The sequence below is a fragment of the Talaromyces atroroseus genome (assembly GCF_001907595.1).
Source record: "Talaromyces atroroseus strain IBT 11181 chromosome Unknown scaffold_13, whole genome shotgun sequence".
Lineage (NCBI taxonomy): Eukaryota > Fungi > Ascomycota > Eurotiomycetes > Eurotiales > Trichocomaceae > Talaromyces > Talaromyces atroroseus.
In genome coordinates, this window is record NW_017971445.1 from 107570 (window position 1) to 121085 (window position 13516).

Consider the following 13516-nt stretch of genomic DNA (forward strand, 5'->3'; position numbering starts at 1 on the left):
TAAACCTGGCCCAGTGATTTCAACGAGATTGCTTATTCTCTTGGACTGATGCAAATGCGTCTATTAAGTTACTAATAAGCAAATGTATAACATCCAAAAACACAATTGTCACGTGCTGGCTAGCTAATTATGTTTCTTGCAGCTCATGCGTATCCTTAGCAATGAGCTCGTTGGGGTACCCGAAGAAGAACACGACCATCACGATAGCCATTGGAAGAAAATCAAAAACGTACATTAGCCACTCGTGTGTCAGGGTATAACCTTTCCGTCCGCCTGCATACAATATAACACGAAATATAGATCGAAGCATGATCAGCCCGCTGATGCAATACAGCACTTTCAAATGCGCCAACCAGGCATTGTCTTGCCAGGTTTCGTTTTCCAAAGAAGGACAAGAAGAACTCTTGAGCAGGCGCCAATGGAATACAACGGCAGTTATGAGAAATACTCCAAATGACGCCACCTGTATCACGAGACCAAGTTCAACCACGACCGTTCCCCAAGAGTCGTGGCCGGTGATAGTCAGCCCTAGGGAGGACCCTTGCACAACGAAGGAAAGAATATCACCAAGCACAAACAGTTTCGTCAGCCATTGGATTGGAATGACGGAATATTTCTCTCCCTTGACACTCGACATGATGCGGCCTAATGTCATGTAAATGGATGCTGCGAATAGGGCCGGCGCAAGGAGTGTTCCGTCACCGGCGACTGCATAAGCGGCCATGCTAGCAGTATTGGAATGTGATGCACATGTTCCTGCGTAACCGCATACCTCAACTAGAGGGTCTCAGTACTTTTGTATGAGCATGGAAGGAGTTTGGGGGGGAGGGATGTCAACATACAGCATCCGCCGATAGTGAAGGGTATACAGAACCAGGTCCGCGCCCTCAGCAGGCGCCACATGTGCAGCGCTGTCAAAATAGAGAATATTACAGTGCCTATTATTGCAGGAACGAGTGAAGGGACATAGTACCACAGGTAGTAGTGGCCCATGAACGGCTCTAGCTTTGTCATTGTGTATGTGCGAGGATAGTGAGCTCAATTGAGAATCATGCAGGAGTCACACAAAAGCAAGCTTCATCAGAATACACAAATGAAAGTGAAAAAATCTACTCACCTCAACTCAATCTCGAGTATAAATACTCGCTCTAGATCCACATACATATAGGCGTGGTCCGTGCTTCCGCGGAACAGAAAGGCTGCGTTCAATACTTGTATCGTAAATCTACGCAAGTAGGAATAGTTCTTATTTTTCTCGATTTTTGTTAATACGGGCGGCTATATGATTAGAAGATTTTCCACTTCTCATATTCGCTCATTGTGTTGCTACCTCTAATCTATATGAGTTTGACCAATCAACTTCTGGAGGGCATAACAGATCTTACTACCTGAGCCACGTTGCTCCAAAAGCCAGAGTTGGGAAATGCGGGATAATATATATAAAAAGAGAGAATCCTGACGGCGCCAATAGAGATGTTTCCTTTGAAAGGAGGGGGATAAAAGAAGTGCCTAGTATTGGATCAGGGCGGACAGCATCCGTCAGATACTCGTATCTATGAATCAGTTCTCACACCATATTTTATAATCATCTAAATCACTGAAAAGCATAATATGGACCTATAAAGCAGATAATTTGATTCATCCTTGTCGCTCGACTAATGTGTACAGAAGCATCAATACCCTTATGCCTTCGAATGAGGGCCTTTGTAAGTCCACTCCCACTTGATATACTTATAAAACTCCTCAAAGGTGCAATCGCTATTCGGAACAAAATTCTTTTTGTTCTTCGTTGTTGAATCAATATATCGGAACTTTTCCTCGTGAACATCATTATCATGCGGGAACTCATAGCACTGCAAGGTAACGCAGGTTTTGTCCATGGTATTTTTGAGAGCATGGATTTGATACTGGTTCTCTCCTAGCCAGGTAATCTGGTCTTTCTTGAGCAGTACCTCATTGCCCAGTTTGATCGGTTCAAACCCTTGAATGAGCGCATCGTACCAGGTACACTGAATTGTGCCGGAGAGGACTCGAATTACCGCGCATGCATCGCCGTGATCGTGGATGGGAGACATGTGTTTTGGAGGCCAGACTTCCATGACATACGGAATTCCCGGGGAGTTACCCTGCATATATTACTTAACACTATACCGGATGGAAGAGAAGGAAAAGACTAGAACAAACCTTGTTTGATCCAATTGTCACCCGAAGATATTTGTACATGAATTCCTCGGGGTCGGGGTTGATAGGATTTTTGCATTTCTTTTTCAACAAGTCGTGGCCCCAATAGCCTGGTGTGGTGACGCTCCTGTGGATTGCATCGGCGAAGTCTTTGAAGTCCGATGATTCCAGAGTGATGTTCTTCCCAGCAACATTGTGATACAGGTTCTGGCAGGCACTTGGAAGATTGGCCCAGGTGGTCACTTGAGCAAGGTCCAGCTGTCGGAGTGACACCGCTTCGTTCGTAACGACGAGGGGTGGCAGGTCCATGGTGACGGGGAGGCGGGAAATCTTGATTTGAGGCTTCTTTGAACAGATTTAGTATATGAATCCCAGGAGACCTGCTGCTGAGACTTGATTAACTGGACACATACCGAGCTGCCATCATGTACTTCGACAGAAGTCAACTTTTCCAACCACGCTCCCGGCTGAGCATTCAATCTCACCTCCAGCAACGTCAATGCTTTGCAGGTATAATATTTCCCGTACCGCAAAACACAGTTGCTTCGGTCAATTGAGAGCCAGTACACTGTCCCATCATCGGGTGTGGCCGCGGGTATGTATGGATTTCCCTCGGCCCTCTCAAGCGTGTAAGGCAGGGTCGCTTCTTCAGTATCACTGTCTTTCTTCGTGAAGGCGACAGTAGACTGGGTAATGTTCAGTGTCAACATAGGATACGAATCTCCGGTCTTTACGCAAATTTTCACGCTCTCGGTAGTGTTTGACTTGACTGCGATGGTTCCTTGGCCTACAATGGCTAGCACTTCTGTACCAACCGGCATAGAAGCCCACGCGAACGAGCCATGCTCGTATTGAAATTCACGTTTCGATGCAGGACTTTCCCAGAAGGGGTCATAGAAGTCAAGAGCGTTTGCCATTTTGATGAATTTGAACTGAGCAATGAAAGAAAATTGCAAGGGTCATATAAAGTAATTTAGTAATTTTCCTGATGAATCGATTTCTCCAACCCAGTAGGTACTCAGAGGGATACTTATAGTTTTAAGGCAGTAAACCAGCATCATGAAACAGGGATTCTATACAAAATGAAGAAAAAGAAAATGATGTCAGAATACAGGTTGTATGCATGCTCGGATGACAATTATATCTTCCTAAACAGAGAGTTTAAAGAAGCAACCGACCACTTAGATTGTGATGCCGTCTCGACTGAATGTGTATGATGTCCTGCTTCAGCCAGCCTTGAAATTGGTGTTGTAGTCAGATACTGCCATTGGTAAATTTGTAGACTATCACATCACGCAGTTCCAAACCCCACTCGGTTGCAGCTTGAACGCGAAGTCCACAACCACCGAGTTGTGAACGGAGAAGTATTCTGCAGGCGAACCGCACTGATCGACAAGAATGGGTTAACTCCGTGCATGTGGTGTAGATTCGTAAGCCAAATTATAAGGCGCATATGAAGAACCGTCACGCCAAGTCCGCGAACTTTGCAACCCTTGTGGATACGGATTGACGATCAGTTTGACAGATTCAGCTGAGGTCTAACTTCGTGCATGTAATAGACTCTCGCTGATAGGCGGGCCAGGGTGTTGATAGATCGATGGCTTGCGTTGGTTTTATTCCTACTAAACGAGTGACTTGCGCTTGCCTCAACCACAACACCAATAGGAACTGCCGATACATATTAGAAGTGCCATGGGCCATGAGTAGTCCAATGCCTAGGGGATATCTCTCGCTCTGACGTCCGGTGGCTGCGTAGCTAGTGGATCTCCCACCCTCTAGCTACTGGCCCTACCAATAAAAAGTACAAGCTCCACAAGCTCCACAAGATCATGAACCCATGGCAAAAAGGTGAAGGTAACAGTGCAGAAACTTGCTTTAAACCATATTTTTAATCGACTAATCTTGGTATGAAAGGTCGAGGAAACAAAACAAATAATACGCATGGGAAGCCCTAATTTGTTGCCCTAGTTTATCTACCAAAGTGGCAAAGTGGGGGTCTAGCTGGAGTAGATCGCGACAGGCCAATCAGAGCCCTTTGTCGTTTGCAATATGCAGAACGAAAGGTTCCTTGACTTGGCAAGTACCTATCTAGATTCTTTCAGTTGACATTCAAGCTGTATTGTTTATCCTCCAGCTGATTTACTTTTCAAATCCCGCGGTCCGGCCGCGGTGGTGATTGGCTGAACCGCCTCAGTCAAGCGGATTCTTCCGGATTTGGAATATCCATGACGTCGAAAGTAATACAAGGATCGTGATAAGCAATTAGTCAACGTTCACATCGATCTCGAAGTTACTTTCTCATATACAGCTTATCTACTGAGCAGAAACAATTATCTATTCATGGCAGATATCGAAGAGCAAGGATATCCCACCAGCACTGATGCCAAGTATCTCAACAGGAGACAACAAGGACATAGAAAGAATGGGGAAGTGGGAAGGCTGGATAACATATTAAACAGCGAGGATCCATTCGGGGACGAATATGATGTCGAGGTGAAGTATCGAACTATGGCATGGTGGTAAGACCAAGCCCCTTGATGAATAGAGATAAGCGTGCTGAAGTTTCCTAGGCAATGCGGAATGAGTAAGAGATCAATGGCAATCTATGAAAAGACTCACTAACCCTGCTTAACCTGTTCAACGCAGTCATGATTGCGGAGACTGTGTCCTTGGGGATACTATCCCTGCCGTCAGCAGTGGCAAGTGTAGGGCTCGTTCCGTAGGTGAACCTTTGCGATGTTGTCAAAGATGAAAATACCGTTAACAAACAGGGCAACCTTAGGGCGGTTATTCTTATTGTTGGACTATCAATCGTCGCTACATATACTGGATACGTAATCGGCCAATTCAAGCTGACATATCCGCATGTCCATAATATGGCCGATGCGGGTGAGATTTTACTGGGTAGATTTGGTCGAGAACTGCTTGGGACGGCACAACTTTTGTTTTTGGTCTTTATCATGGGGAGCCATATCTTAACATTCTCAGTCATGATGAACACCATTACTGATCACGGAACGTGCTCGATTGTTTTCGGGGTTGTCGGTCTGGTTGTATCCTTCATCGGGGCCCTACCGCGAACGCTAAAGAAGGTTTCCTGGCTCTCGATAGCTTGTGAGTGGGCCTGTTATCTGTCACTGGAAACTCAGAGAACTATTATTTAATAACTCGATAAATAGCATTCATAAGCATAGTTGCTGCTGTCCTAACGACAATGATTGCAATCGGGGTGCAAAAGCCGGGAACTGGGCAGGTGGACGCTACTGTTCAAACGAACCTCTACCACGGGTTTCTGGCCGTGACAAACATTGTCTTTGCTTATGGTAAGCTTGAAGTTTGCTCCTTGTATATTTTTTTTCCCCCGGTGCTGAAATAAACTACTGACAAACATCATAGCCGGACATGTTGCCTTCTTTGGATTCATTTCGGAGATGGAAAAACCAAGAGACTATCCAAAAACACTTTTCATGCTACAATTCACCGACACAGCCATGTATATTCTTACAGCCGTCGAGATCTACTATTTTGGGGGCAAAGACGTTGCTTCTCCTGCCCTGGGCTCAACTGGGCCCATTATGAGTAAAGTTGCGTATGGGATTGCTATTCCGACGGTTAGATTTCCTACTTGCCTTCGATAATATTTCATACTGAAGCACAATTCAGATTGTCATTGCCGGGGTCATTAACGGACATGTGGCATGCAAATATGTCTATGTCAGAATGCTTCGTGGGACGGAGCATATGCACAAGCGCAGCATGTTCTCAGTCGGCATCTGGGTTGGAATTGCCTTTGCTCTTTGGACAATTGCATGGATCGTAGCGGAAGCAATTCCCGTTTTCAACAATCTTTTGAGCTTGATTGTATGTCTGCTACTATCTGATTGCCCGCTAACTGTCCCATACCTATTCGTACTGACTTCCATCAAGACCGCTCTTTTCGCTAGCTGGTTTACATGTAAGTTCCAGCTCGAAGATGCACAGGGTGTCGAGAATCTAAGAAAACTAAATAGATGGCCTGAGTGGAATATTTTGGTTGTTTTTAAACAGAGGGAGATGGTTCGAGTCACCTCACAGGATAGCCATTGCCATTCTGAACTTGGTGATTGTTGGTATTGGTGGGTGCTTGGTGAGTTTGATCCTCTGTTCCGTGATATTTTCATTGCCAGAGCTAAGCAAAGTAGTGTGGCCTGGGGTTGTATGTCTCTGGAAAAGCTATCCATGACAGCCCTAGTAGTGCGAGTTTTTCATGTGCGAATAATGCGTAGTTCAAATATTAGCTACTTTTTGAATGACCAATCGACGCTGCATAGATAGAAGAGTTACCAGTCCGGCTCAGGAACAATGCCCAAGCCCACTGAGCATACAGACCACAAGGCATGACACTCTCCCGCAGATTAAGATAGAGTGATCAATCATTCGGTAAATGAAACTTCATGGATCTATGCATATTTACCGAGTGGTTAGTTTGGACATTCTAATAAAAAAGCTAGTTACTGTAGTATCTAGTCGCATTTCGACTAATTTAGCCGGATTAAAAGACCTACGGGGGCCTGATAACAAATCGAGTTCAACATCGAGATTTTGCCCTTAGCCAGTGTATTATATGGCTAGGAAACATGTTTTATATCCGGCCCATATAGTAATCTAAGTGAGATTATACTGCGTACTCACTGATAAGCGTGACAGTCAATCACCTAGTTACGTTACATTGGTTATAGGATATCAGTACTAAGTACCGAGGTACGCTGAATCCTGAGCCTGAGTGGAATTCCATCAAGTGATGGAACGGAACCACAGCTTATATTATCCGGTTTAACTGTTGTATCGACTTCCACAGAAACTTATCAGGCTTTTCCGTATGGCGCCAGACGATTGAAAAGAGGGGGATCTGTTTAATGTATTCCACCGCGATGCATTTCAAATATAAGGTATGCGTGTGATCGGCTGACCTCAGAGAGACTTGGTTAGCTAAAATAGAGTTGCAAGGTATTCTAAAAATTGTTCAACAGGCACCGTGGATGGCATTGAATTATGGCAGATACCGGAACGACAAGCAACTTCTATTTATACTTTTAGCTTTTTTCTGTAAATCAGATAATAGAGCCGTCTGAGATAGATCCAAAACTAGACTGTTGTTTCTCTTGGAGGGTCATGCGTAGCTATTCTCCTCCCTTTTGCAGACGACGACTCTTAAATCTTTGAGCCGACAATCCGATAATAGCAGAATACCTGCAGGCTTGCTGCTGGAGTTATGCAGTGTTTTGCCAATTTTGAGGTAAAATATTAATCGGAAATATCGCCTTATTTTTCTTCGTTCCGTCCGCAACAGTAAACGAGAATTGGTACTTTACAGAACGAGCATGTCTAATGTTATACGTGATGGAATCCGGCACGGCACTGAGACGATGGCTTTCAGCTTGCAGCCCGTAAGGATAAAGAACAAGCCGGAAAATTGCGCTAAAATCGAGCTGTTTACTTCCATTGAAAATTCCGAATACTATCGGTTTCTCGAGTCTGCGAAAGATTGCATGTAGGCTGAAGTCATAATCGCACTCGTGGTCATCCTCATTGATAATCCTAAGAAAGCTCCTTCCGGGTACCGTTAGATTGGAGGTTGACACAAGGTCTATCTTGATCTACTTCAATTGAATTTTTTTCCCTTGATGCTTGGACTGGTTGTACTTGGATCCGGGGATACCTCGATCGCCAAGTGGAATGGAGAGGGATTCCTAAGCTGGACTTTGTGGGAACAGTTTCACGTTTCATATGGAGTTTGGAACTTCTAGATCCTTTGCTTCAGTGTCAACTTGGCGTGCTCAATACCTGGAAGCAGGCACTGGGTCTGGATCTTGCATCGAAACGTGCGTTGTTGAAACTCGTGACTGAGAGGTCTCATTGAGGATGCTGTACACAGGCTGGGAACGTAGCTTTGCAAGTATTATATAAACATCCCGGGTGATGAAGCGAGAATTCTATATAGTACCTAGGTGTTCACAAAGCACTCGGAGCCGTAGGACTAGGCGGAAATGAGGGAAAAAACGTCCCGGATAAAACATCATCAGAGATGTTGACCAATCGTGAGTAGCTCTCTTCTTGACAATGGTCCCTTTCGAGTAGGGAGATGTCTGGCTGTGGTCAAAGGAGAATGGCATCGAAAGGCGATCTTCGCTTGGCGTAAGTTGATGAAAGTTTTGGATTGTCTGGCTATTAAAGAGAAACCAGGAGCCGCGATAGTAGTCTGAGTGAGTACCCTTTGCATCAAAGTTTTAATTATTACCGATATTCGTTTTCATGGTTCTGATTAAATTTATGGTCACCATGGCGTTAGGCGCAACTACTAGTGTTTGTATTAGCTTGATACCAAATATGGTGTCTGATTTAGGGCTTATAGTGTGCAGTAGTGACCCCCCGTCAGGGATAGCATTACTACCTGCCTTATGCGGTATGGATATTCTGTTCAGACTTAATAAATAGCGAACTTCTCTTATAAACTAATCATTATCACTAGCGAGCTAACTATGAAGCAATGGCTATCTATACGACTCTTTTAACACATACGCATCTATCGAACATCCAATTTATATCTTTTTATACACAGACAAGATGAAGAATCTTGAGGTCATTGCCATAACCTTCATCGGTCAGATACTGCAACAAGCACTAGCCACGGACTGGTACTTTTTGGAATACAACCCAGCGAGTGGAGAGAACTTCACATCTTTCTCTGGTGATATGGCAGCACCAACGCTTCCATCCGCTGCCACGTATTACCTTTGGCCGGGCCTACAACCTACAGATAATTCCGGCGTATATCAAAATGTCCTAGACGGAAGATCAGGCACATGGTGGTTTGGAAGTGGATGGTGCTGTTCAGATCCCACTTTAGCTTGGGGTGGCGGGTTTAATGTTGCTGATGGTGCTACTGTCACTTTCAGTAATGTCCAGCAGAGCAATGGAAGCTGGACCAGCACCATTACTGATCCAACAACCGGTGATAGTGCTACTAACAATTTTGCTCTGGGTAAGTGCCCTGTTGCTACGTCCTGTTTTGATATGGGACGCTGACGAAGTCGAAATAGAGGGGAAGGATTTCAACCAAGCTATCTTTGCAATTGAACTAGATGGTCCTTCCTGGGATTTTGGGACTCTAGCTTATAGCAATGTGGTGATTGTGAGTGTCCATATGCTATAGCCGCACTATTTTTTTACTTACTATGGGAAATTGTTAGACCTCGTCCGGAACCGATTCATCTTGGTGCACCGATACCCCGACGAACTATGATGATGCCACTGTATACTCTATTAGTGGTGTATCCAGCACTGTAGGTAGCGACGAGGTGACATGTACTATTGAGAGCCTTGTTCTGGAAAGCCCAGCTTAGAATTTTGTCGCGAAAGTGAAGATCTCTACAAGCTATCAAGCTCCCTTGAATAGGAATATATAAAGAATGTCAATTTCATTCTATGTCCGCTTCCAAGACATGAATGTCACGCCGAATCACTTTTGATGCGGTACTCTCTTTCTTCAACCGTAGTTAACAAATGCAAATTATAAGCGCTCTGCTAAAGTAATAATGACTATGATTATCACCAATGAGGCTGACATGAAAACGAGCTTGCAAGCGACGTATCCCCTCCATTGTACACCGACACCAAGGGATATAAGCACAAGTTCCGCGTACTATTAGCATTCGAAGCAGGCAGAACAACAGGAACCGTGTTGTTTTCAACCCAGCTGACAACGGCCTCGAATGGATTTGTTGGTACTGCCCCATTACCACCACCACAATGTCCGACGCCAGGGGCCAGGAAGAAGCGGTAGAAGTCTGCGACATTAGGGTCAATGGCCAATACCCGCCGGTAATAGTTGATCGAGCCGCCTGTCGGAATCAGATAATCGGCACTGCCATGCCAGTGGACAATCTTTCCACCAGCGTTCTTGAAAGCTGAGAGATCCGGGTTGTTGCTTCCAATAATACTCTCGTACTCAGAGACAGATTTGGCGAAAATTTCGCTGTATTGGCTCCAGGTCATAGACATGATGTCAAAATCGGGGTCATCGAGAACCCAGTGTTGAATCCAATCGGGACCAATGGGAAAGGGAGATCCTGTGCAATTCGTTACAGATCCCGTACATGTAGTGCCGGTGTCAACATTCAGGTTTGACCCGGGGTTGACTCCGTACCAGAGAAAAGAGCCATCCGGTCTTCGAGCCCCTTGCCAGCTCTTATAGACAATCTCAGCATCCTGTTCAGTGATGGTGATCGACGTGCCGTTGCAGATTACAGTCCGATTCACAAGCGTGTAAGCATCGAAATGACACAGGGGAAGCGCTGCAATAACCCCATCCTTGACGCCATCAAGATCATCACAGGCGGCAGTAACTGCATCCGTAAAGTAATCCAGAACGCATGACGGCGGATAATGATTGAGAGAGTTCATGGCAAATTGCGGCCAGTAAACAGCTACACTGAGCTGTGGGAAATTGATAGCCGGGGATCCAGCGTAAATGCCATTGAAGGCCGTTGGATAATTTTGGGCCAGTACCAGTCCTTGTCTTCCGCCGGTTGAACAGCCGTTCCAATATGAATACACGGGTTCCTTGCCGTAGTACTTTTTACTCAGCAGTTTTCCAACAACAGCTAGGTCATTGTATGCGATAGATGCGTAGTCCTCGAAGAGTGGTATATTCAACTTCCCCTCCGCGGTTAAATACCAGGAGGTGCTTGTTGTAAGGTCGGGATCATGCCCGGTATCTGTTTCAGCAGTCGAATAACCACTAGCTACGCCCTCGGCAAGTGGCCCAACCCCAGAATCACCTGCCCAGCCACCACCGCCGGTGCCTTGGAAACGGCCGTTCCAATTGCTCCGTGGTGGCAGCCAGAGGGTAATATGGATCGTGTCATTCCAACCGGGATGCGTATACGTGACGGTCACGTTGCAGAAATCGATTGATTGGCTACTGCTATAGGTATAATTGGTGACGGTACTTGCCGATATACTCTCGATGACTCCATTTTCGGGGATGCTAATGGTCGAGGACAGGTAGGACGGGGAGCAGTAGTCAGCTCTAGCGAACGCCAGCATATACAGCCAGCAGCCTGCGAGGATGTTGCTGCCATTTAAGAACATGACTGTAAACATTCAGAAAATCGCAATTGATGCGTATGAGGGACAAAAACCATGGCAGTTTTCGGAATATTGAAAGGCGGAGAAGCAGTCACTCAAGGATATTTGTATTCCATGTCCCAAACGATAGGTACACATGTTCTGTTACCCAGGTAGTCGTATTGATGCTTGATAGTGATCTAGGAGCCCAGACATCTATGCTGATAGCGCACATCACAGCAAATTCAATCGTACCGGCACTTCACGACGGCACTTACGAGGTGGGATGATCCGTTTCCCCACGGGGTAGTGATCTATGTATGGGGTAAAGAGATCTACTGTGTCTTGGCGGCACTTCTTGCACCCCCCAGGTGCCGAGTCTCCGAGGTCTTTCGGTCTTTATTGCGTAGTAATGTTTGATCTGCTACATTGTTGCGCGGCCGTAGAGGTCCAGGCATATGTACTCCTCTCCATCACATCTACTATAGAGTCGTAGGCAGATTGTGAATATGTGGCCGGGGAGATGATACGTCAGATCGTGATTCTTGAAGAATAATTATTGAAAGCGTCTAGTCTGGCAAATAATCAGTTATCTAGGTCCAAATCAAACATGTCTGAATCCAACTTGTAATAGTTATGTTGCAACACGCACTTGCTTTAACTCGTAAAACATGACGTCGTTAAATCTTGACCACTAGCTTCCAACCGACATGTGCCCATCGTACCAACACCAGAAAGACAACCCCCAAAGCAACGCTGGTACCGGCAAAGGCTTGCGCTCCCGTATATTGATTGCCATCAATCTCTATGAGCACTCCCTCAATTGCTGGCGCGGTCAAACAGAAGAAGCTAACAACCGTGAATACCATTCCAGTCCTAGTGCCGACTTTTTGAGGATCGGTTGTCTGATGCGTGGCCATGGTTGGGAAAAGCGCCTGCGCAGCGCCCGCAAAGATTCCGTAAATGACAGTCCAGACATAAAGCCCCGGGGCATTACGGACCGCCATCCAGCAATAAATGCATACAAAGCATACAATATTACAAAAAATATTCATATTGTTGGTTCCAATAAATCGATGGGCGATGAGATTGGGAACCATTCGGCCAATGACCCCGACTCCGTTCAGGACAATGACGAGGTTGAGTGAACCAGTGAGGGCAATCTTCTCCCGCGCAAAGGTGCCTAGGTAGAAGAAGGCCATGTACAAACCCCAGAAGGTAAAAGACATGCTGGCAGTGAAGAATAGGAATGATTTTTCCCGGAATGCACTCCAGTCAATCAGGGGTGCTGGGTGGGGAGGGACATAGGGTCGATAGCCGATGACGGATGGGATGTGTGTAACTAGCATGATCAGACCGAGTACGCGCATTGTACCCCCAAAGCCGACGTGGGAGTTAGATAGTAATGTGCTAGTTACCGCAGGATATACCATGCCACCGGTTGCACCACCGGCGGCAACGATACCCATCGCGAGCGTGCGTCGGTGTTTGAAATACGAACTCGTCACCGAGATACCGGGGGTGAAAACCAGGCCAGACCCAAGTCCAAAACAGACCGCTTGGGTTAGAAAGATTCCGAAGAAATGATCTCTACACAACGAAGCCAGAAATATGCCGAGTAACTGCAGTACGACACCAGCTACGAAGACATACCGAAAGTAGCCTGCATCAGTGGCGCGTCCAGAGACGACGCCAGTGCCGAAGAGTAAAAAAAACTGAATGCCTCCGATCCAAGCAACATTACTGGGCGAGTGACCAAGGGTTTCGGTGTAGTATTGCTCGAAGACACCGTAGCTGTTGGTCATGCCTAGTGTGTTGAAGAATACCATGTGGCCGAAGAAGACGTGAAGCCAGGCTAGGGCACCACCATCGGGGGCAGAGGGCACTTTCACGGGCTCTGGAGGGTGTGATTGGCTGCCACCAACACTCTTCTCCTCCAGATTCATCGTGTATGTCGTGTACATCCAGAGTACCTCAGTACTACTGCCTCGGATAGAGCTATGGAGCGTGGTGAAGTTGAGGAATCTATTTGAACTCAGTACTTATCACGTAGCACTCGACTTAAACCACAAATAGGTCTCCAAAGATATGCTCTCGGGTCTTTTAAATGGCATCTTCTGTGCGTTTTCATTCCCACACGCAGGTGTGAAGCATTTTTCCCTCGCAAAAGTGAGTAATCTTGTGGACACCCGCAGATCCCGACTTTGCCGTCAATGCAGACGACGGA

At 46.0% G+C, this 13516-nt stretch overlaps 5 protein-coding genes across 5 annotated transcripts; 2 read left to right on the forward strand and 3 right to left on the reverse strand.

Annotated features, from left to right (window-relative positions):
* Positions 1 to 127: 127 nt before the first annotated feature.
* Positions 128 to 1014, reverse strand: UA08_08077 (hypothetical protein; the record flags this gene model as incomplete). The annotated part of the gene is made up of 2 exons (XM_020263280.1): positions 128 to 777; positions 843 to 1014. The coding sequence occupies 2 exons, from the start codon at positions 1012 to 1014 to the stop codon at positions 128 to 130; spliced, it is 822 nt and encodes a 273-aa protein (XP_020116758.1).
* A 668-nt stretch (positions 1015 to 1682) lies between these two features.
* Positions 1683 to 3098, reverse strand: UA08_08078 (hypothetical protein; the record flags this gene model as incomplete). Its single annotated transcript, XM_020263281.1, has 3 exons — positions 1683 to 2126; positions 2185 to 2526; positions 2595 to 3098. 3 exons carry the CDS (start codon positions 3096 to 3098, stop codon positions 1683 to 1685), a joined length of 1290 nt encoding a protein of 429 aa, XP_020116514.1.
* Positions 3099 to 5057: 1959 nt separating this feature from the next.
* Positions 5058 to 6539, forward strand: UA08_08079 (hypothetical protein; the record flags this gene model as incomplete). Its single annotated transcript, XM_020263282.1, has 7 exons — positions 5058 to 5295; positions 5361 to 5504; positions 5578 to 5792; positions 5845 to 6042; positions 6109 to 6136; positions 6192 to 6307; positions 6492 to 6539. 7 exons carry the CDS (start codon positions 5058 to 5060, stop codon positions 6537 to 6539), a joined length of 987 nt encoding a protein of 328 aa, XP_020116683.1.
* A 2245-nt stretch (positions 6540 to 8784) lies between these two features.
* On the forward strand, positions 8785 to 9563 carry UA08_08080 (hypothetical protein; the record flags this gene model as incomplete). The annotated part of the gene is made up of 3 exons (XM_020263283.1): positions 8785 to 9202; positions 9261 to 9352; positions 9411 to 9563. The coding sequence occupies 3 exons, from the start codon at positions 8785 to 8787 to the stop codon at positions 9561 to 9563; spliced, it is 663 nt and encodes a 220-aa protein (XP_020116684.1).
* Positions 9564 to 9768: 205 nt separating this feature from the next.
* On the reverse strand, positions 9769 to 13235 carry UA08_08081 (hypothetical protein; the record flags this gene model as incomplete). Its single annotated transcript, XM_020263284.1, has 5 exons — positions 9769 to 11315; positions 11568 to 11686; positions 11718 to 11833; positions 12015 to 12879; positions 12943 to 13235. The coding sequence occupies 5 exons, from the start codon at positions 13233 to 13235 to the stop codon at positions 9769 to 9771; spliced, it is 2940 nt and encodes a 979-aa protein (XP_020116681.1).
* Positions 13236 to 13516: the final 281 nt, after the last annotated feature.